This window comes from Hyperolius riggenbachi, chromosome 3 (assembly GCF_040937935.1).
Source record: "Hyperolius riggenbachi isolate aHypRig1 chromosome 3, aHypRig1.pri, whole genome shotgun sequence".
Classification (NCBI taxonomy): Eukaryota; Metazoa; Chordata; class Amphibia; order Anura; family Hyperoliidae; genus Hyperolius; species Hyperolius riggenbachi.
In genome coordinates this window covers 157,683,947-157,704,713 of record NC_090648.1, presented here as the reverse complement: position 1 = coordinate 157,704,713, position 20,767 = coordinate 157,683,947, and the positions used below count along the sequence as shown (strand labels likewise).

The following is a 20,767-nucleotide window of genomic DNA, read 5'->3' as shown; positions in this document are numbered from 1 at the left end:
ATTTAACATGTCTTTTTACTTTTTGGCCATGCTATCCGGTGTACTAAACAGTACATAGGAAGTAATATGTATGTGTGTGTTTTTATTTTCATTTAGTCAATGACCACAGGCATCTAGCTGATGCCGGTGATCATTCACCACAGGCACTGATTGGCTAAGGGAACTCATGTTCCCATTAACCGATCACTACTCTGCCACAGGCGCACACGCCCATATATGCGCCGCTCCTAAATACAAAGATACGTGTATCTAAGCCCCTGGTTATTCTTGATTTATAAAGCGCCAACATATTCCGTGGCGCTGTGGCATAGATACATGATGCAGCTGTGGGGAAAAGGTTAACCTGAGTGCAACACAAAGTGTGCATTCACCCTATCCACGTTGTAGTGTGTTCAAATGCACGTTATAATTGCACAGCAATGAGCACACAATGAGCTCATTCCCATTTGCGCGTTGCTCTACGGTGCATCAGATTCCACCATAAGACAAGCTTTGAGCTACTGGACCACACGCACATTACACCTGCGTTACAAATCAATGGGGACCAGGTATCTTGCACATTAAAGGACAACTGTTGCGAGAAGAATATTGGAGCTGCCATATTTATTTCCTTTTTAAACAATACCAGTTGCCTGGCAGCCAAGCTGATCTGTTTGTATGCAGTAGTGTCCAATTAACACCAGAAACAAGCAAAGCATGCATGACAATAATGTCAGAAACCTCTGAACTGCTGCATGCTTGTTCAGGGTCTATGGCTAAAAGTATGAGAGGTTGATGTTTATTAGGCCAACCAGGCAACTAGTAATGTTTACAAGGAAATAGATAGCCTACATATCCCTCTTGCTTCAGTTGCCCTTTAGGCTACTTGCAGACCAAGACGTTGCATTAGGTGCCACGTTAAGGTCGCATAACGTGCACCTAACGCATCGTATGGTGCTGCAAGAGAGGACGGTAGAGTAAACCGTGTTAGGCGGCTCTATCCCTATAAGGTCTCCCAGAGTGGTGCTGATTGGCAGGCGGGACCACGTGATGCGGAGCGAGACACTCCGCATCACGTGGTCCCGCCGGCCAATCAGAGGCTGCCAGTGCAGTGAATATTAAGTAGCCATGTGCGCGGCTACTGTAGCTGGCTCTCCCCGCCTCCTCTCTGCCCCCCACTGCGCATGTGCAAACAGTCTAACGCGGCTATAGCCACTCTAACGCCGTAGCATGCTGCACTTTCCCGACAACGTGCAGCATTACATGTAACGCAACGTGGGCTGTGTGAACAGCCCACTTGTGTTACATTGCTGTGCGTTAGGGGGAGCGTTACAGGCGCACTAACGTGCACCTGTAACGTCCCTGTATGGAAGCAGCCTTAAAGCAGACTCTGTGTAACCTTACCCTAGGTTTAAAGGCACAGAGCAGAGATTTTTTGGGGGGCACTTTATACTGAATGAAGTCCCTGGTGCCCAATGCCAACCTACCTGCACCTGGTGTCTCATGCCCATCTAATGTCACCTTAACTGTAGCCTGAACTTCACCCAAATAATAGTTAACATTGATCCGAATCTTCTGCTACTGAGCACAAAAACACAAACATTCAAACCTATCAGCTAAATACTAGTTTTTTTATGTCAGAAGTTTACATTACAGTTTATCATATCAAGCACATAAAGTATATTATAGTACTGTTGTATCTTAATTCAGTTAATAATTGGAAGTAATTTTCTCCTTTCAATGCTTCAGCAAGCAAGCACAGTGCTCAATATGCAGGGATTTGCATGCAATAATCACGCAACAGCTTGCATAGGAAGCATTATAGTATGCTCCTCTGTCCACATTTCTGTGCAGCCTGAATGATACTGTAGCATTGCAGTCATGCACATCACTCAGTGATCAGGCAGCAGCTTGAAAGGAAGCATAGATAGTTAATGCAGGTACAATACTGATACTGTGCTCCTATAGTCTGGATAATATTGCAGCGTTGCAGTCATGCACCAGCAAGTCACAGATGACAGGCAATTCCCTAAGTAATCAGGCAGCAGCTTACACAGGAAGCAAAGGTCTCACCGATGCTTTTGAGGTAATCCAAGCAAGCCCAGGATAGCATGTAGATAGCGAGCAGGATACAAGTGGCTACCAGCCCGTCCACGGCTCATGGGTCTTCCGACTGACCTATGATGCATGCACCCACCCACTTTCCACTATAGCCACATACAGAATACCGCAGTGGCCAAAAAAAACAGGTTTACTAAAACAGAAGTTCTATTATATCCATGTTTAATATGCCAGGCATTACTCCCATATCCAGGACCTGGACATTTAGTTTACTATACCCAAATGTTTACTATAGCAGAGTTTACAATGACAAAATAATACTGTATTTCTCATCTCTTTTAATAGACAACCTGCTAAAGGGAGCCAGGAGCGAGAAGGATATTGTTTCCTTTTAAAGGGACTCCGAGCAGTGCAGAAACTATGGAAAGATGCATATCATTTTAAAGCTCTTTTTCTCCTCTTTCCAATGATATATAAACCGCCGCCCTACGCCTTTTAGTTTTCGCTATTTTCGTGATTGAAATTGCCGCGGTCGCGATTTCAATCGCGAAAATAGAGAAAACTAAAAGGCGTAGGGTGACGATTTAGGTGTCGCCAGAAAGAGGAGAAAGAGAGCTTTAAAATGATATCCATCTTTTCATAATTACTTGTATTACACAGGACGACACTTTCCCCAGTGTCAGCAGCTCCATTCAGCAGAATGGAGCTGCTGACTTTAAGAAAAAGTCGCCCTGTGTAATACAATGTAACTATGGAAAGATGGATATCATTTTAAAGCTCTCTTTCTCCTCTTTCTGACTGCACCTAAAGCGTCCCCCTACGCCTTTTAGTTTTCTCTATTTTCGCGATTGAAATCGCGGCCGCGGCAATTTCAATCGCAAAAATAGCGAAAACTAAAAGGAGTAGGGCGGCGGTTTTTTATATCATTGGAAAGAGGAGAAAGAGAACTTAAAAATGATATGCATCTTTCCATAGTTTCTGAACTGCTCGGAGTCCCTTTAAACCATACCGGTTGCCTGGCAGTCCTGACAATGTTTCTGGCATCCGTGGTGTCTGAATCACTCACCTGAAACAAGCATGTTACTAATCCAGTAAGACAGTTACAACATATGATCTGCATGCTTGTTCAGGGTCTATGGCTAAAAAATATTAGAGGCAGAGGATCAGCAGGACTGCCAGGCAATGCACATTGTTTGAAAGGAAATATGTCAGCCTGCATATCCCGCTCAATGCAGGTGCTCTTTAATTACTTTCCTTTTTCTATCTTTAGCCTGTGCAGTGCGCTGCGGCCCACGTGGCCATGATTGACAGCGGCGCTTTGCGCAGTAAGGCTGGCCCCGCGGTCAGCCTGCGCACTATGCAGGGAGCCCAGGACGGCAGCGGAGTGGTCAGCGTGGAACAGTCGGCTGCTAGGGGCTGGAGAAAAACCCCAGGTGAGTAAACCTCATTTTTTACATTTTGCCTGATGATTCATTTAAAGGACAACTGAAGTGAGAAGAATATGGAGGCTGCCATATTGATTTCCTTTTAAACAATACCAGTTCCCTGGCTGGTCTGTTGATTTAGTTGGCGGCAGTAGTGCTTGAATAACACCAGCAACAGGCATGCAAGCTAATCTTGTCAGATATGACAATAATGTCAGAAAGACCCGATATGCTGCATGCTTGTTCAGGGTCTATGGCTAAAAGTATAACATTAGAGGCAGATTATCAGCAGGACAGCCAGGCAACTGGTATTATTTAAAGTGGACCCACATTAAAAATAAAAAAATTCAGAAATAAAATTTATTTTTTAACGTATAATAATAAATAGCAGCCTTTTTTTCAGCTGCATGATGACAAATATAAAATATTTGACATTTATTGCAGGAACCCCTCTATGGCCTAGTGCACACCGGAGCGTTTCCGCTGCGGTTTGCGATCTGCTTGCGGGTGCGGATCTGCTAGGGTAATGCATTTCAATGGGGTGGTGCACACCAGAGCGGGAGGCGTTTTGCAGAAACGCATACTCCCGGGCTGCAGCAGATTTTGGATTGCGGATGCGTTTCTGCCTCAATGTTAAGTATAGGAAAAACGCAAACCGCTCTGAAAAACGGCACTTCAGAGCGGTTTGCCAGGCGTTTTTTGTTACAGTAGCTGTTCAGTAACAGCTTTACTGTAACAATACATGAAATCTACTACACCAAAAACGCTACACAAAACCGCAAAACGCTAGCTGAAACGCTGCAGAAAAATAAGAAAAAGCGTTTCAAAATCTGCTAGCATTTTGCGGATCTGCTAGCGGTTTTTGGTGTGCACCAGGCCTAAGAAAGGAAGTTTCATATTGCCGGGACAGAATCTGGCAGACTGGTGGAGGAGATAAACACAACACAGGCTGCTACTGATTAGGTCGCGGGGAGGTGATCTCAGCTTCTGTGAGATTTCACATACCGTAGATGAAGCCCCTGTGAGGGAGGGTAGCGGATGACAAACACACCCATGTTCTAAAACCTCCTACTAAGCTCAGAAGTAATGGCTGCCACCTGTATAACCCTAGTTGTTAAAAGAGAAGGGTGAAAAGCATGCACTGAAATGCTCATAGGCTTGAAGGAGTGTTTATCTTTGTGTGTGTCAGAGTGGTGCAACTCAATATTTTGAATTAAAAAAAAGTTTTGTTTGGGTCCGCTTTAAAAGGAAATAAATATGTCCGCCTCCTTATCCCTCTCGTTACAGTTGTCCTTTAAAGTAAACCAAAAAAAATAAAAGTTAGATCCTTACCTAGGTAGTGCTCATGTGTTCCTCAACCGCGTACATTTGAATACGGCGCTGGTAGACTTGGGCGCAGGATCCAGCTGTTAAATGGCTGGTCCTGCTTCTGCACAAGTCCGGGGCGTTTTAATTACTATTCCCCCTCCAGGCCGACATGGATAGTGGGGGAATGAAATAATTCGGCTTCCAGCGATTGCTGCAGGCCGAATTATTGTGTTTTTTAAACAACTTCGGCTCCGTCTTCTGACGGAGCCGACCTTCCTCACTGAGCGCCGCTATAGACTGATTCCCATTACAGTCTATGGCGGCGCTGGCTGCGCCCAAAGCTAGCAGCGCTGAAAAGCACTGCTCCGCCTCAACCTCACTGCTGCTTGACAGGAACCTTTCTTAACTCGCGGACACACTCCTCACCATGTACACGCTGGGCTGTATTGCATCTGCATGAATACAGTAGCATGGAGCTGCTCATACATGAGTGGGGAGCTTGGCCACAAGAATATATCTGACAAGTTCTTATCAGACAAGAGCTAAGTGTTCTCATCCAAGGGGGCTATTTGGGGCTGGTTCTGCTGAGAGTCTACCATGTGTGTGGCAGCCCCCCAATTCCCTCAACCACATGTCCCTAGGTGACAGCAAAGGATCCAGACTGCCAGATCATCTTATTCAAACCCTGGCCAAATCCATTGTCCTCCTTCCTTACCCATCCCTCTCCGTGACACTGTAGCGCACCACTTGTCATTCTTCCAACCCCCTTTATTTGCATAGTAGCAGAACACATCTCTAGTCTGCAGTCCCGAACTGTGTCCCGATCCCTAGTCCTTGTCTTGTCCTGATCCCTGCCAAGTGACATGCCTTGTATGTGTGTACTAGCCTTTACTCGTTTTAAGAACCTGGACTAACCAAGTGACGGACAGCAGACTTCAGCACATTTATCTGACAGATTCTGTTTTATATGCACAAGCGATGAAATTTAGGAAGTGTTTGCCATTAATTCTTGTAGTATACAGAGCCAATATGAGAGCCAACCTAAAAACATAGGTTTCTGTTCCACAAAAGTGACTTCCCCTTTAACCACAAAATGTAGCAACCAGCAAGGTGTGAAGTCATCTGGTAACCAGCAAGTACAATCTAGTAGAAAAAAAAAAAACCTGGAGAACTTGTATAGGAACCTGTAAGTAAACGTGTAGCCTGGTTGAGAAAATAGTACAACCAAGCTTTTTGCTACAACTGTTACCTAAACATTATCAGTAATGGCAGCAGAGTACATCACACAGTTCTCATCTCACAGTTCTCATCTCACAACAGTACACAACGTATACATGTATCTCAAACAGAAAAACAACCATAACAAAATGTACTTCTCTAAAAATATCTACCATGGCAAATCTGCAGGAATTAAAAAGGTTTTAAGATAGTTCCCCTACTGTGGTATAAGTGTCAAAAATGAGGATAAACTTTGAACCAGATGGTAAAAATTTCTACTTTGTTCTACTGTTCTTCCTTTCACATAAGTGTTTTGAACATATGGAACACTACCGTTTACAAGATGAACTTATCCAATTAAAGGTGACCACACACCATACAGTTTTTTTTATTTTTTTTAAAGAACTAAAATCAACTTTTTTTGATGGATTGTAACATTGAAAAAAAAATCTGACCAATGTATCACACACCCGAGTTTTAATTGCTTTAGGTCTATAAATCAAGAATGTGAATCTAAATCTCCCCCCTGGCCAGTGCCTGTGTCCTAGCTTAGAAAGTTGTACTGCTCTCCCAGTCCTTATGAGCACTTTCTCTATAGACTGCAGAAATAAAGGATACCTGAAGATCTTGACCACCAGACAGATGATGAGTAGAGTGCTGAAGCCACAGACGAAGATGAACACACTCTTGATAGTGGGCATGTACTCCTTGATGGAGTGAAAGCGGGTCACCTCGGCAGTGTCATTGCCCTGCACGGCAGGAGTCTCCGTAATGCTGCTAGTGTTCCCATTGCTGGTGACGGGAGGGGGGACTTTCAGCTCCCGTCTGGAGAGAGAGCTGCTGAGCGCTGCACAGGCAAGCAGCAAGATAGTCAGCGGCAGAGCTCTCATCTTCAGCATGTCTGCCTGCAGTCCGGGGTGATCCTTCTCCCAGGCTCTGTTCCCCGCCAGCTGCAGGTGGAGGAGGGGACCCAGATCTGCCTGATCTCCTCGGCTGGCTCCTGCAGCTCTGCTCTCTCACTGCAGGAAATGGGATCTGGAACCCGGAAGGGTTCTTACACCACGTTGCAGTGAATCATTTGATGAGGGGCACATGGGAGGGCTGCAGGATGGGGAGAAGGGAAGCTGGCAGATGTCTTCTGTACCGTACAGAGGTGTCACACCTCCTGCCAGACTTTCTCCAGAAGAAAGTTGTTCCTCCTCCTCCTAACATGTGAGGCGGATGCAGGCGGTGCAATGTCCTCCTAGATGTTGGGAGAGAGGATTCCCAGTCTACAGAGAGTGTGACTGGCAGAAGGTCCTTTTGCACACTCCTGTGAAACTTTGTCTGACTCCCTAAAGATCTGAATGGCTTTATGCTGGGAATACACGGTTTATTTTTGAGTCATTTAGGGCTGATTCACACTGGCTTCTGCCGAGCTTTCGCTCGGTTCCAGTTCAAACGCCGGCGTTTAAATGCCAGTGTGTAGATGCTAGATTTTGAAGGCTTTTAGGAAGTGTTCAAGGCTAGCAATTCTGGTCTTTGCTATTGCTTCCTGGCGTTTACCGCCTCTGAAAGCAACATGTTGCTTTCGAGATAAGATGCAACGCCGGGATCTACCGCTAGGCTTTCATGAAAGCTTGCAAAAGCCAGCTCTTAACGCTCCCATTCACTTGAATGGGACAGCGGTAGATCCCAAAAAATGCTGCATCTGAAATGCCGCGTTAAACTCCACAAAAACGCCCGTGTGAACCAGCCCTTAGATGGCTCGACAAATAATTTCTGACATGTCCTATCTGCCGTTTGAATGCTTCGCCGCTCGATTTCTGATAGAAGTTAATGGAAAAAGATAAGAAAAACGAGCAGAAGATAAGAGAAACAACTCCAGAACGGAGCGGCAAAAACGATTGAGCGCCATAAACGAACCGTGTATTCCCAGCATTAGTGATTACAGGCGCAGCGGACTGGCCTGGGGGGCTATCTTTTATTCAGTGATGTAGGGACTGTCCAGGGTCTGGTGTATTCAGGTTTGTTTTTGTAAGACAATGTGAAGCATTAGGCAGGCTGATAAAAGCACAACTACAGAGTAATTAGAGGGCAGGCAAGCTGGTAAATATACACAGCATGATGCAGAGAAGAGGTTGCTTGGAGAGTCCCTAGGAAAAAATCTGTCTGGTCTCTCCACATTGTTATAATGACTGCATGTACAGAGAAGGTGTTAAACAGGCTGACAAGTTTTTGACAGTCTCAAGACTCCAGGTGTGCTGCTTGCAGAAGTGTGTGAGAGACTGGCAGGGACAGGAGTCCTATTACAGGCAAGTAGCCTCTGTGTGATGTGGGGCTGCAATACAGATACGCTCTCTGCTCCATCTCAGGCTATTCTCAATTTTTCTTCACTCCTTCTCTCTCTGGGCTAGTGCAACTCCAAAATCATAATAGCAGTCGCTAGCAATTTGCAGGTGCAATTTTGTGAAGCAAATTTCAGAGCGATTTTTGAATGAATCGCTCCAAAAAATGCAACATGCAGCGTGTTTGCAATTTTGAAAAAATCACAACGCTGCTGTGGGAACACCCTCATAGGGTAACATGAGCCAAGCGTTTTCAAACGATTTGAAAAGCGTTCAGAAGCACTCTTGGTGTGCACCCGCCCTCCCTCATTACCTTTGTTTCTCCCTTCCCCTAGTGCTGGGTGTTTGTGTCTTCTTGTCATACAGGAAAGCTAAAAAAAAGTGCAATCCTGGTGAGGCAAATATCTCCTTCCCTCACTTCCAGCTTTTCTCCCCTCTCTCCTCACTGTTTCTCCCTTTATCTGCATGAGTATTTGTATGCCGCCGGTGGGTTGGGCCTCAGGAGGGCCAAATCGACGTTTGTGTTTTCCCCTCAGGCCAAAAGGTCCCAGTCCTTCCCTGGTGGTTAGCACCACAGATGGAAGAGGAGCATTGTGTCATGGATGCGGTTCATCTGACCCCAGGCTGTGGTCAACTAGTGGTCTCTGGACCATGTTTTATCAACCCCTTTGCAAACCACACCAGGCTGCATTCCCTGTAAAAGTAGAAAGGGAATGTAAAAGTGATACCGCACGTTAAAAGTATGCTTCATTGTCACTGTTAAGCTGCGTTTTACGGTAATGCAGTGCATTGGAATGCCGCATGCCATTATTCCCCCACCAGATGCACTGTGTACATTCCATTGCAGTGTGATGCTCTGCATTACAATTCGGCCATTACATCGCGCCCGGTGTGAACATAGCCTCAAGGTGTCCACTAATAGTACAATCTATGTAATAAAAGTTGTAAACTTAGTGAATATACTTTGGATACTTTAGGTAGTCCCTCTTATTACAGAGAAGTGGTAAGATTGTACAATCAAGATTGTATCATTAGGCACGTTGAAGCGAACCCAAGGCGGAATATTTAAATCTTAATAGGAGCCAGAGGCATGTCATTTGCACAATGACATGCCTCTGTGTCTCTTTATTGCCGCTGCTGGTCCCGCCGGAGTCTGCTGTGCTCCCCTGAAAATATCTCCCGGCTAGCAACAATCTGCTTGTTGCTAGCTGTTTACCTGAGGCTTGTCAATTAGCCTCCTCTGCATTGCAAGCCTCCATGACAGGCTCATCCCGCCACTCCCCGCCCCTGTTTTCAGCTATGCATTTTGTTTGCATAGAGGTATACCTGAATACCTTTAATATACTTTTTAACTATGATATATATATATATATATATATATATATATATATATATATATATTCGTGTATATATATGTCACAGGAGACCCTACTGGTCAGACCGCAAATGGCCTTCCAACCGGTGCCAGCGCACGGATTGTGCGAACTCTGGTCGCAGTCAATGCTCAGAAACCATTGGGAATTGGCCGCAGACCAACCAGAAGGGAGCCTGTGAGGTACGGTAATTACAACTTACACACGATTCCAGGGTATAACTGCCACCACCACTGATATGGGCCAGTGGACCCGACTGCCTGACTGATCCTGCGAATAAAAACGGTTAAAACACGCTGTATTCTCTCTAGCCAACAACAAACAATAGTAGCGTCTCTTCAGAGACCTGGGATCGGTTCTGTGTGTGCTGAATAACAGTGGTGCTCAAATACCCCTTTTTAAAATTCGAGTTTGGTCGAATTCGAATAGTAAATTATTCGAGGTCAGTCGAATATTCGAGTCGAATAATTGTTACTATTCGATTCGACCTCGGACTTCGAGCTCACTATTCGAGTCGGTATTCGAGCTCATTATTCGAGCTGACTATTCGAATTGGCCTTAAATAGCTTCCAACACTTGTTTTGAGGGTGAATGATGCAAGAAACATCTTTTTTTCCAAGTAACAACAGCAAGTGATTATGTGGGGATGTTCCTTTAAAAAAAAAAAAGGTGGAAAGAGAAGTTGTGTCCAGAATTTTGTTCAGTACTGTATATACTTCTTCTTCTTATTATTTATCTTCTATATCTTCTTCTATATCTTCTTCTTCTTCTATATTGTTGTCTTCTTCATCATCATCATCATCATCATCTTCTTCTTCTTCTTCTTCTTCTTCTTCTTCTTCTTCTTCTTCTTCTTCTTCTTCTTCTTCTTCTTCTTCTTCTTCTTCTTCTTCTTCTTCTCCTTCTCCTTCTCCTTCTCCTTCTCCTCCTCCTCCTCCTCCTCCTCCTCCTCCTCCTCCTCCTCCTCCTCCTCCTCCTCCTCCTCCTCCTCCTCCTCCTTCTTCTTCTCCTTCTTCTTCTTCTCCTTCTTTTTCTATATCGTCTTCTTTTTCTTCACTTATTTCTCTTTTCAATTTTTTTTTAAAGAAATGCAGCTATTTTTGAGCGTAACAAATAGCTGGTGGCGCACGCATGTTGGAAGCGCCATTGTATGTGCTCCCTGGCAGTGGAAACACACAGACAGCAGGAGGTAAATTCAGCAGCAGGAGGAGGAGGATGAGTGTGTGGCAGCAGGCAGTCAATGAGGCAGGCAGCGTGACATAATAGCCCTAGTACCTAGCGGTGATACCAGGGCTGTAAATAAACACAGCAGGCAGGAGGTCCCAGACAGCGGTCGTGCAGCCCACATCGTGTCCAATACACAACTGGGACCACACAGTTTTCAACCCGGGCACCTCTGAAAAATTAAACCTTTTTTTTTTATGGTTTTTTGGTTTTGTTTGTAAAACAAATTACACAGATATATAGCTATTTTTTGACGTAATAGCTGGTGGCAGAGTGGCAGCAGAATTTAATTCTGTGTACCCTGGCAGTGGGAAACACAGACCGACAGCAGCAGCAGCAGGAGGAATGGAGGAGTAATGTGAGCAGCTATTGTTTGACGTAATAGCTGGTGGCAGAGTGGCAGCAGAATGTAATTCTGTGTACCCTGGCAGTGGGAAACACAGGCAGACAGCAGCAGCAGCAGGAGGAATGGAGGAGTAGTGTGAGTGTGGCAGCAGGCAGGCAGCGTGACATAATAGCCCTGGTACCTAGCGGGTGATACCAGGGCTGTAAATAAACACAACAGGAGGTCCCAGACAGCGGTCGTGCAGCCCACATCGTGTCCAATACACAACTGGGACAACACAGTTTTTAACCCGGGCACCTCTGAAAAATTAAACCTTTTTTTTTTTTATGGTTTTGTAGTTTTGGTTTTACAACCAATTACACAGATATAGCTATTTTTTGACGTAATAGCTGGTGGCAGAGTGGCAGCAGAATGTAATTCTGTGTACCCTGGCAGTAGGAAACACAGACCGACAGCAGCAGCAGCAGGAGGAATGGAGGAGTAATGTGAGCAGCTATTGTTTGACGTAATAGCTGGTGGCAGAGTGGCAGCAGAATGTAATTCAGTGTACCCTGGCAGTGGGAAACACAGGCAGACAGCAGCAGCAGCAGGAGGAATGGAGGAGTAGTGTGAGTGTGGCAGCAGGCAGGCAGCGTGACATAATAGCCCTGGTACCTAGCGGTTGATACCAGGGCTGTAAATAAACACAACAGGAGGTCCCTGACAGCGGTCGTGCAGCCCACATCGTGTCCAATACACAACTGGGACAACACAGTTTTCAACCCGGGCACCTCTGAAAAATTAATCCTTTTTTTTTTTTTATGGTTTTGTAGTTTTGGTTTTACAACCAATTACACAGATATAGCTATTTTTTGACGTAATAGCTGGTGGCAGAGTGGCAGCAGAATGTAATTCTGTGTACCCTGGCAGTGGGAAACACAGGCAGACAGCAGCAGCAGCAGGAGGAATGGAGGAGTAGTGTGAGTGTGGCAGCAGGCAGGCAGCGTGACATAATAGCCCTGGTACCTAGCGGGTGATACCAGGGCTGTAAATAAACACAACAGGAGGTCCCAGACAGCGGTCGTGCAGCCCACATCGTGTCCAATACACAACTGGGACAACACAGTTTTCAACCCGGGCACCTCAGAAAAATTAAACCTTTTTTTTTTTATGGTTTTGTAGTTTTGGTTTTACAACCAATTACACAGATATAGCTAATTTTTGACGTAATAGCTGGTGGCAGAGTGGCAGCAGAATGTAAATCTGTGTACCCTGGCAGTGGGAAACACAGACAGACAGCAGAAGGGCAGTACACAGCAGCCCACTGTAGTTGTAAAATGTGTGGCTGCAGGCGACGTAATAGTTAAAGTGAACCAGGCTGGCTTAGTGAGCAGGAGCCAGGAGGTGGTAAAGGGTGGTAAGGCACATTAACGATGGTTCTAAGTTCCGGCAGCCAGTTCATGTCCCCCTCTCGCCGACAACAGGGGCCAGGAACTCGCCTTCCACCCACGCCTGGTTCATCTTGAGAAACGTCAGTCTGTCCACAGACTTGTGAGACAGACGTGAGCGTTTCTCGGTGACCACGCCACCAGCTGCACTGAAGCAGCGCTCGGACAGCACGCTGGAAGGGGGGCAGGACAGCACTTCCAGGGCGTACTGCGCCAGCTCGCTCCAGATCTCCAGGCGCTTGACCCAATACTCCATGGGATCAACAGGGGCATCGCTGTCAAGCCCGCTGTAGGACCCCATGTAGTCAGCCACCATGCGGGTCAGGCGCTGGCTGTGACCGGAGGAGGATGCTGCTGCATGCACCTCCTCTCTAGTCACTGCTGCCGGAGCCTCTACAGTCCTGTAGAGCTCATGGCTGAGAGACAGCAGGTCTGTGGGGCGCTTGCTGCTGGATGCAGGCACCTGCTGCTGCCTCTGTGCGGGCTGCTGGACAGTGGGGGTGGAAGGCTGGGGGAAGGCTTCCTCCAAGCGCTCAACAAGGGCCTGCTGCAAGCTCCTTATTTGTTGCGCTGGGTCTCCTCCTGCAGGCGGCAGGAACTGGCTCAACTTCCCTTGAGGCGTGGGTCCAACATCATGCTGATCCAGATGTCCTCCCTCTGCTTCATCTGGATCACCCTGGGGTCCTTGCGCAGGCACGCCAGCATGTGCGCTGCCATTGGGAAGAGGCGGGCCACGTGTGCTGGCACATCGATGGCAGTGCTGTCCTCCTCCTCCTCCTCTGCCTCGTCAGCCTCATCCTCTCTCCACCCCCGCACCAACTCAGCTGCGCTGTTCTGCTCCCCCTCATCAGCAGCAAGGTCAGGGACCTCCACCAAGTCCTCCTCCTCCTCCCCCTCAGAGGTGGACTGTGCAGCTGCTTGCCACTCCTGCTGGTCCAAGGCTGCCGCTCCCTGTTCCAGCAAAGCATCGAGGGCCCTGTTCAGCAGACAAACCAGGGGCACCCACTCGCAGACCATAGCATGGTCCCTGCTCACCATGTTAGTGGCCTGCAGAAAGGGAGCCAGCACTAAGCACACCTGCTGCATGTGCCTCCAGTCATCATCGGGGACGATGGACGGGATGTTGCTGGTCTTGTCCCTTCTCTGAGCGGCGGAAACAGTGGCCAGGGCAAGGTACTGGTTAACAGCGTGCTTCTGTTCAACCAGACGCTCCAACATCGCCAGGGTGGAGTTCCAGCGAGTCGGAACGTCAAGGATCAGCCGATGGCGTGGCAGCTCCAGCTCCTTTTGCACGTTTTCCAGGCTCGCACAGGCTGCAGCCGAGCGCCGGAAGTGACGCACAACATTCCTTGCCGTTTCCAGCAGTTCGCCCATCCCCTGGTAGGTGCGCAAGAACTTCTGCACCACCAGGTTCAGCACGTGGGCAAGACAGGGGATGTGGGTCAGGTTTCCCCTGTCTATTGCAGCAACCAGATTGGCCCCATTGTCGGCCACCACCTCTCCGACTCTGAGGCCTCTGGGGGTCAGCCAAATCCTCTCCTGCTCCTGGAGTTTGGCCAACACATGGGTTGCCGTCAGCTTGGTCTTCCCAAGGCTGACCAAGTGCAGCAGCGCTTGGCAGTGGCGGGCCTTCACGCTGCTGCTGAGGCGGGGGGTTTGGCCAGGTGTGCCGGAGGATGGCAGAGGATCGGAGGAACCTGCTGCAGTTCCCCCGACCCTGCGGGGTGGCACCACCCACTGTGTTGCTGCTGCTGCTGTGCCCGCTGCTGCTCTCCCATCCTCACCCCCTTCCACCAAGCTGACCCAGTGGACAGTGAAGGACAGGTAGCGGCCTGTCCCGAAGCAGCTGCTCCAGGAGTCCATGGTGACGTGGACCCTTTCACCAATCGCGTGCTCCAGCCCTCGCTCCACATTGGCCATCACAAAGCGGTGCAGTGCAGGAATGGCCTTGCGGGCGAAGAAGTGTCTGCTGGGGAGCTGCCAGTCTGGGGCTGCGCAAGCAAGCAGCGCACGAATGTCGCTCCCCTCCTGCACGAGCGTGTACGGCAGGAGTTGGGAGCACATGGCCCGTGCCAGCAAGCCGTTCAGCTGCTGCACGCGACGGCTGCTGGGAGGCAGAGCCCTAACCACCCCCTGGAAGGACTCGCTCAAAAGGCTCTGGCGTGGCCTTTTGCTGGCACGGGAATCAGCAGACACAGCAGAGGAGGCCACTGAGGACTGGCCGCCAGAACAGGCCTCAGTGTCGGCGGCAGGAGTTGCAGAGGGGGGAGGAGCAGTGCGTTTCCGCACTCCTGCTGGTGCTGCTGGAGGAGCAGGAGGGTGGGCGGCTGCTGTTGCTGCTGCTGCTGCTGCTGAAGGCTGTGCAGTGATGGGTGTGGTGCCACTGCCAGCACCAGATGCCTTCAGCCTCTGGAACTCCTCATGCTGGTGGAAATGTTTCGCAGCAAGGTGATTGATGAGCGAGCTGGTGCTGAACTTTAAGGGGTCTGCACCTCTGCTCAACTTCCGCTGACAGTGGTTGCAAGTGGCGTACTTGCTGTACCTTGTGGGCATGGTGAAAAAGCGCCAGATTGGTGACAAAAACAACCCCCTACGGCATGGAACCGCTGCTGCCTGTCTCCCTGTGGTGGTTGGGGGGGGCTTGGGTGCGGCTGGTGGTGGTACTGGCAGATGCTGCTGCTGCTGCTGCTGAGCCTGAGACACCAGCAGGCTGGGGGACCTGCCTACTGCTGCCAATGCTTGCAATGACGCGCCTCCTTGCAAGGCCCACAAGCGCATCCTCCTCCTCAGAGCTGCTGATGACGACATCCCCTGGAGCTGGTGGCACCCAGTCTCTGTCTGTCACCGTGTCATCATCATCCTCCCCCTCCTGAAACATGTCCTGCTGGGATGATGACCCCCCAAACTCCTCTCCTGATGCATGGATGGGCTGCTTGACTGTCGCCACAGTCTTGCTGTCCAATCCCTCATCCCCCAAAATGCCCATCAGCATCTCCTCCTCAAGATCGCCAACAACAGCAGACAATTTACTCATGATGCCTGGGGTCAAAAGACTGCTGAATGACAGGTCGGCGAGTGACGGTGAACTGGCCTCCTCCCCAGGCCCTGCTGGGCGGCTGCTGCGAACAGGGGTGGTGGTGGTGGTGAGGGTGGAGGCCTCGGATGCAGAGCTGATGGCGGGCTGCTCATCCTCCGTCATCAGTTGCACCACAGTGTCTGCATCCTTTTCCTCAATGGGACGTTTCCGACCCGGCTGGAGGAAAATCGGAGCAGGTGCTACACGCTGCTGCTGCTGTGTCTCTGCAGCGTGAGTTGCAGATGCTCCTGCTGGGCGGCGTCCAAGGCGTCCACGGCCAGTGGCTATAGGAGGAATGTTAGCCACTGACGCTGCTGCTGCTGCTGCGGAACTGTGCATGGTGTCGCGGCCGCGCCCGCGGCTTGCCACAATGCTGCTCCCTCTCCTCCTGATTCCCTTGCTGCCCTTGCCCAAACCGCGCTGGCTGCCACTTCCAGACATCTTCGATGTTTTGGGCGTAAACACAAAAGTTTTTTAAAAGGGCGGGTGAAAAGTGGGGTACTTTAATGGAGTGGGTTGGTGGGACAGGTGACTGAGTGAGTGTCTAGTACAGTAAGTAAGTAGTTACAGAGTCAGTAAGTACAACTAGAAGTTACAATAATCAGTAGTAATAATCACAAGGAAATAGAGTGTGTGTACACAGACAGTGAGTGAGTGCACGCACACGCAGGAGCTAGCCTATGAACAGTGACTGAGTGTCCCTACTAGTACAGTAAGTAGTAACAGTAAGTACAACCAGAAATTACAATAATCAATCAGTAATCAGAAGGAAATAGAGTGTGTGTACAGTACACAGACAGTGAGTGCACGCACACGCAGGAGCTAGTAGCCTATGAACAGTGACAGTGAGTGTCCTAGTACAGTTACAGTATATAACTATTCAAAAGGAAATAGAGTGTGTGTACACTACAGTACACAGACAGTGAGTGCACGCACACGCAGGAGCTGGTAGCCTATGAACAGTGACAGTGAGTGTCCTAGTACAGTTACAGTATATAACTATTCAGAAGGAAATAGAGTGTGTGTACACTACAGTACACAGACAGTGAGTGCACGCACCCGCAGGAGCTAGTAGCCTATGAACAGTGTCAGTGAGTGAGTGTCCTAGTACAGTTACAGAATATAACTATTCAGAAGGAAATAGAGTGTGTGTACAGTACACAGACAGTGAGTGCACACACACGCAGGAGCTAGTAGCCTATGAACATTGACAGTGAGTGTCCTAGTACAGTTACAGTATATAACTATTCAGAAGGAAATAGAGTGTGTGTACAGTACACAGACAGTGAGTGCACGCACACGCAGGAGCTAGTAGCCTATGAACAGTGACAGTGAGTGTCCTAGTACAGTTACAGTATATAACTATTCAGAAGGAAATAGAGTGTGTGTACACTACAGTACACAGACAGTGAGTGCACGCACACGCAGGAGCTAGTAGCCTATGAACAGTGTCAGTGAGTGAGTGTCCTAGTACAGTTACAGAATATAACTATTCAGAAGGAAATAGAGTGTGTGTACAGTACACAGACAGTGAGTGCACGCACACGCAGGAGCTAGTAGCCTATGAACAGTGACAGTGAGTGTCCTAGTACAGTTACAGTATATAACTATTCAGAAGGAAATAGAGTGTGTGTACACTACAGTACACAGACAGTGAGTGCACGCACACGCAGGAGCTAGTAGCCTATGAACAGTGACAGTGAGTGTCATAGTACAGTTAAAGTATATAACTATTCAGAAGGAAATAGAGTGTGTGTACACTACAGTACACAGACAGTGAGTGCACGCACACGCAGGAGCTAGTAGCCTATGAACAGTGACAGTGAGTGTCCTAGTACAGTTACAGTATATAACTATTCAGAAGGAAATAGAGTGTGTGTACACTACAGTACACAGACAGTGAGTGCACGCACACGCAGGAGCTAGTAGCCTATGAACAGTGTCAGTGAGTGAGTGTCCTAGTACAGTTACAGTATATAACTATTCAGAAGGAAATAGAGTGTGTGTACACTACAGTACACAGACAGTGAGTGCACGCACACGCAGGAGCTAGTAGCCTATGAACAGTGACAGTGAGTGTCCTAGTACAGTTACAGTATATAACTATTCAGAAGGAAATAGAGTGTGTGTACAGTACACAGACAGTGAGTGCACGCACACGCAGGAGCTAGTAGCCTATGAACAGTGACAGTGAGTGTCCTAGTACAGTTTTAGTATATAACTATTCAGAAGGAAATAGAGTGTGTGTACACAGACAGTACACAGACAGTGAGTGCACGCACACGCAGGAGCTAGTAGCCTATGAACAGTGTCAGTGAGTGAGTGTCCTAGTACAGTTACAGTATATAACTATTCAGAAGGAAATAGAGTGTGTGTGTACAGTACACAGACAGTGAGTGCACTGCACGCACACGCAGGAGCTAGTAGCCTATGAACAGTGACTGAGTGAGTGTCCTAGTACAGTTACAGTATATAACTACAATACAAAATACAATCAATCAGTACTAAAGGACAGCAGAAATACTGGTATAGATGAGAAATAAACAGAGGACAGGAGAGAACAGCTGCCCACACAGGCAAGGCCCTGAGGCCTAAAGCTGTAAGCCTGCAGCAGCTGTCTGAGTCTCTCTCTATGTAACACAAAAGCTACTAACTAAAATACAATGTCTATCTAACTAACAACAATATAGGTGTATATAGGAGGTGTATGTGAGCAAAAACGCTAGGTAAATGACCACAATAAAGCTCTTGCTAAGCCAACGCACAAAGGAGCAGATCTCTCTCTGTGCAAAGTCAGGCAAGGACGGAGAAACACAACATGGCGGCCGCTATTTATAGGGTAGGGGCTGGCCAGGGTCCCCCTCAGTGATTGGATGCCGTCAGAGGGCCTGGGAGCCCTCTGATTGGCTCTAAGGACATCAATCTGGGCTATGACGCTATTCGAGCTCGGTATTCGAGCTCGAATAGCGCTGTTAGCTCGAATAGCGCGAATAGTGAATGGGCTATTCGAGTTCACTCGAATAGCCCATTCGAATAGCTCCAGCTATTCAGAGCTCGAATACCGAGCTCGAATAGCTGAAAAAGAGCTTGAATATTCGAGCTACTCGAATATTCGAGCTCTGTTAAGCACCACTGCTGAATAATAGGGTAGCTAGAACAACTGACGATAGCGTCGGTTTATTGAAAGCAATATAAATAATTAATATATACAGACAATTATTAAAATCAACAATTATTAAAACAGTAATAGCCAGTATCTACGCAAATCTATGCAAACATGGAAAATGTTCTTTGTTCCAGGTTACAGAAGATGGCCAATCAAGATGGCCGCTAGCCATGTGTCCTTTGTTTCAGTTTAGACAAGATGGCCGCCAACCATGTGTCCTCTGGCTGGCAATGTGCTCTCCGGAAGGTGGAATTTGGAGGACTGAAGCCCGCCTGCTGGCTCTGTGCTTTTGATGAAGCTGGTTTGGGGGTGTGGCAATGCTGGCCCCCTCTGAGTTACCAACAAATGACAGTTCATTCCCTCTGAGTGATTTTAGGGCTAAATTTATGAAATGCTGTAACTCCTGAACCATACACGTTATATTTAGGGGGGTAAGGGATTCATACTTGTTGGAAAATACAGATTAATATGACATCAGACATGGCTAAGCCAGCGGGTCAGGCTCCTGAGAAGATTCATATTTCAATAACCGGACAGGCTATCACAATGAATGTCATATCAGCACGATGGCCAGGTTTTACCGAACAAGACGATATGAATTTTATAGCTGTGCAACATACGGTTTTCGTATACCGACAGGAAAACATACCACCCATGCTTTTCATATGGCTGGCTAAGTGGCTCCGGCCAGTCTGTGAAAGAAGCAGGTTTTGAATAGCCCCCTGCTGGGATTAGCTTCCTGTGTACAAGGGTTTGTTCCTGCTCATTAGCATATCAAAAGAGCCATCCCGCAGTTAAGCAGAGGCTCCTACACAATCAATCCCGATTCTAGTGATCTGAAGCGCAATCAATGCAGAGAATCGAGTGCGATCGATTTTTCTTCACGGGCGGTTCCAGGACGCGTCTGCGGCCCCGCAACCATCCGTGACTATATATATATATATATATATATATATATATATATATATATATACATACAGTGGTGTGAAAAACTATTTGCCCCCTTCCTGATTTCTTATTCTTTTGCATGTTTGTCACACTTAAATGTTTCTGCTCATCAAAAACCGTTAACTATTAGTCAAAGATAACATAATTGAACACAAAATGCAGTTTTAAGTGATGGTTTTTATTATATAGTGAGAAAAAAACCTCAAAACCTACATGGCCCTGTGTGAAAAAGAAATTGCCCCCTGAACCTAATAACTGGTTGGGCCACCCTTAGCAGCAATAACTGCAATCAAGCATTTGCAATAACTTGCAACGAGTCTTTTACAGCGCTCTGGAGGAATTTTGGCCCACTCATCTTTGCAGAATTGTTGTAATTCAGCTTTATTTGAGGGTTTTCTAGCATGAACCGCCCTTTTAAGGTCATGCCACAACATCTCAATAGGATTCAGGTCAGGACTTTGACTAGGCCACTCCAAAGTCTTCATTTTGTTTTTCTTCAGCCATTCAGAGGTGGATTTGCTGGTGTGTTTTGGGTCATTGTCCTGCTGCAGCACCCAAGATCGCTTCAGCTTGAGTTGACGAACAGATGGCCGGACATTCTCCTTCAAGATTTTTTGGTAGACAGTAGAATTCATGGTTCCATCTATCACAGCAAGCCTTCCAGGTCCTGAAGCAGCAAAACAACCCCAGACCATCACACTACCACCACCATATTTTACTGTTGGTATGATGTTCTTTTGCTGAAATGCTGTGTTACTTCTACGCCAGATGTAACGGGACACGCACCTTCCAAAAAGTTCAACTTTTGTCTCGTCGGTCCACAAGGTATTTTCCCAAAAGTCTTGGCAATCATTGAGATGTGTTTTAGCAAAATTGAGACGAGCCTTAAT

General features: G+C 47.6%; 1 protein-coding gene across 1 annotated transcript in view; it reads right to left on the bottom strand.

Moving 5' to 3' along the window:
• The window catches only part of LOC137563106 (membrane protein FAM174B-like), a 110,189-nt gene extending 103,042 nt beyond the window's left edge, over nt 1-7,147 (bottom strand). The window contains exon 1 of the mRNA XM_068275150.1: nt 6,609-7,147. Coding sequence (XP_068131251.1) covers nt 6,609-6,889 — 281 coding nt within the window. The 5' untranslated portion in view covers nt 6,890-7,147. The remainder of the gene's footprint in view (nt 1-6,608) is intronic.
• Nucleotides 7,148-20,767: the final 13,620 nt, after the last annotated feature.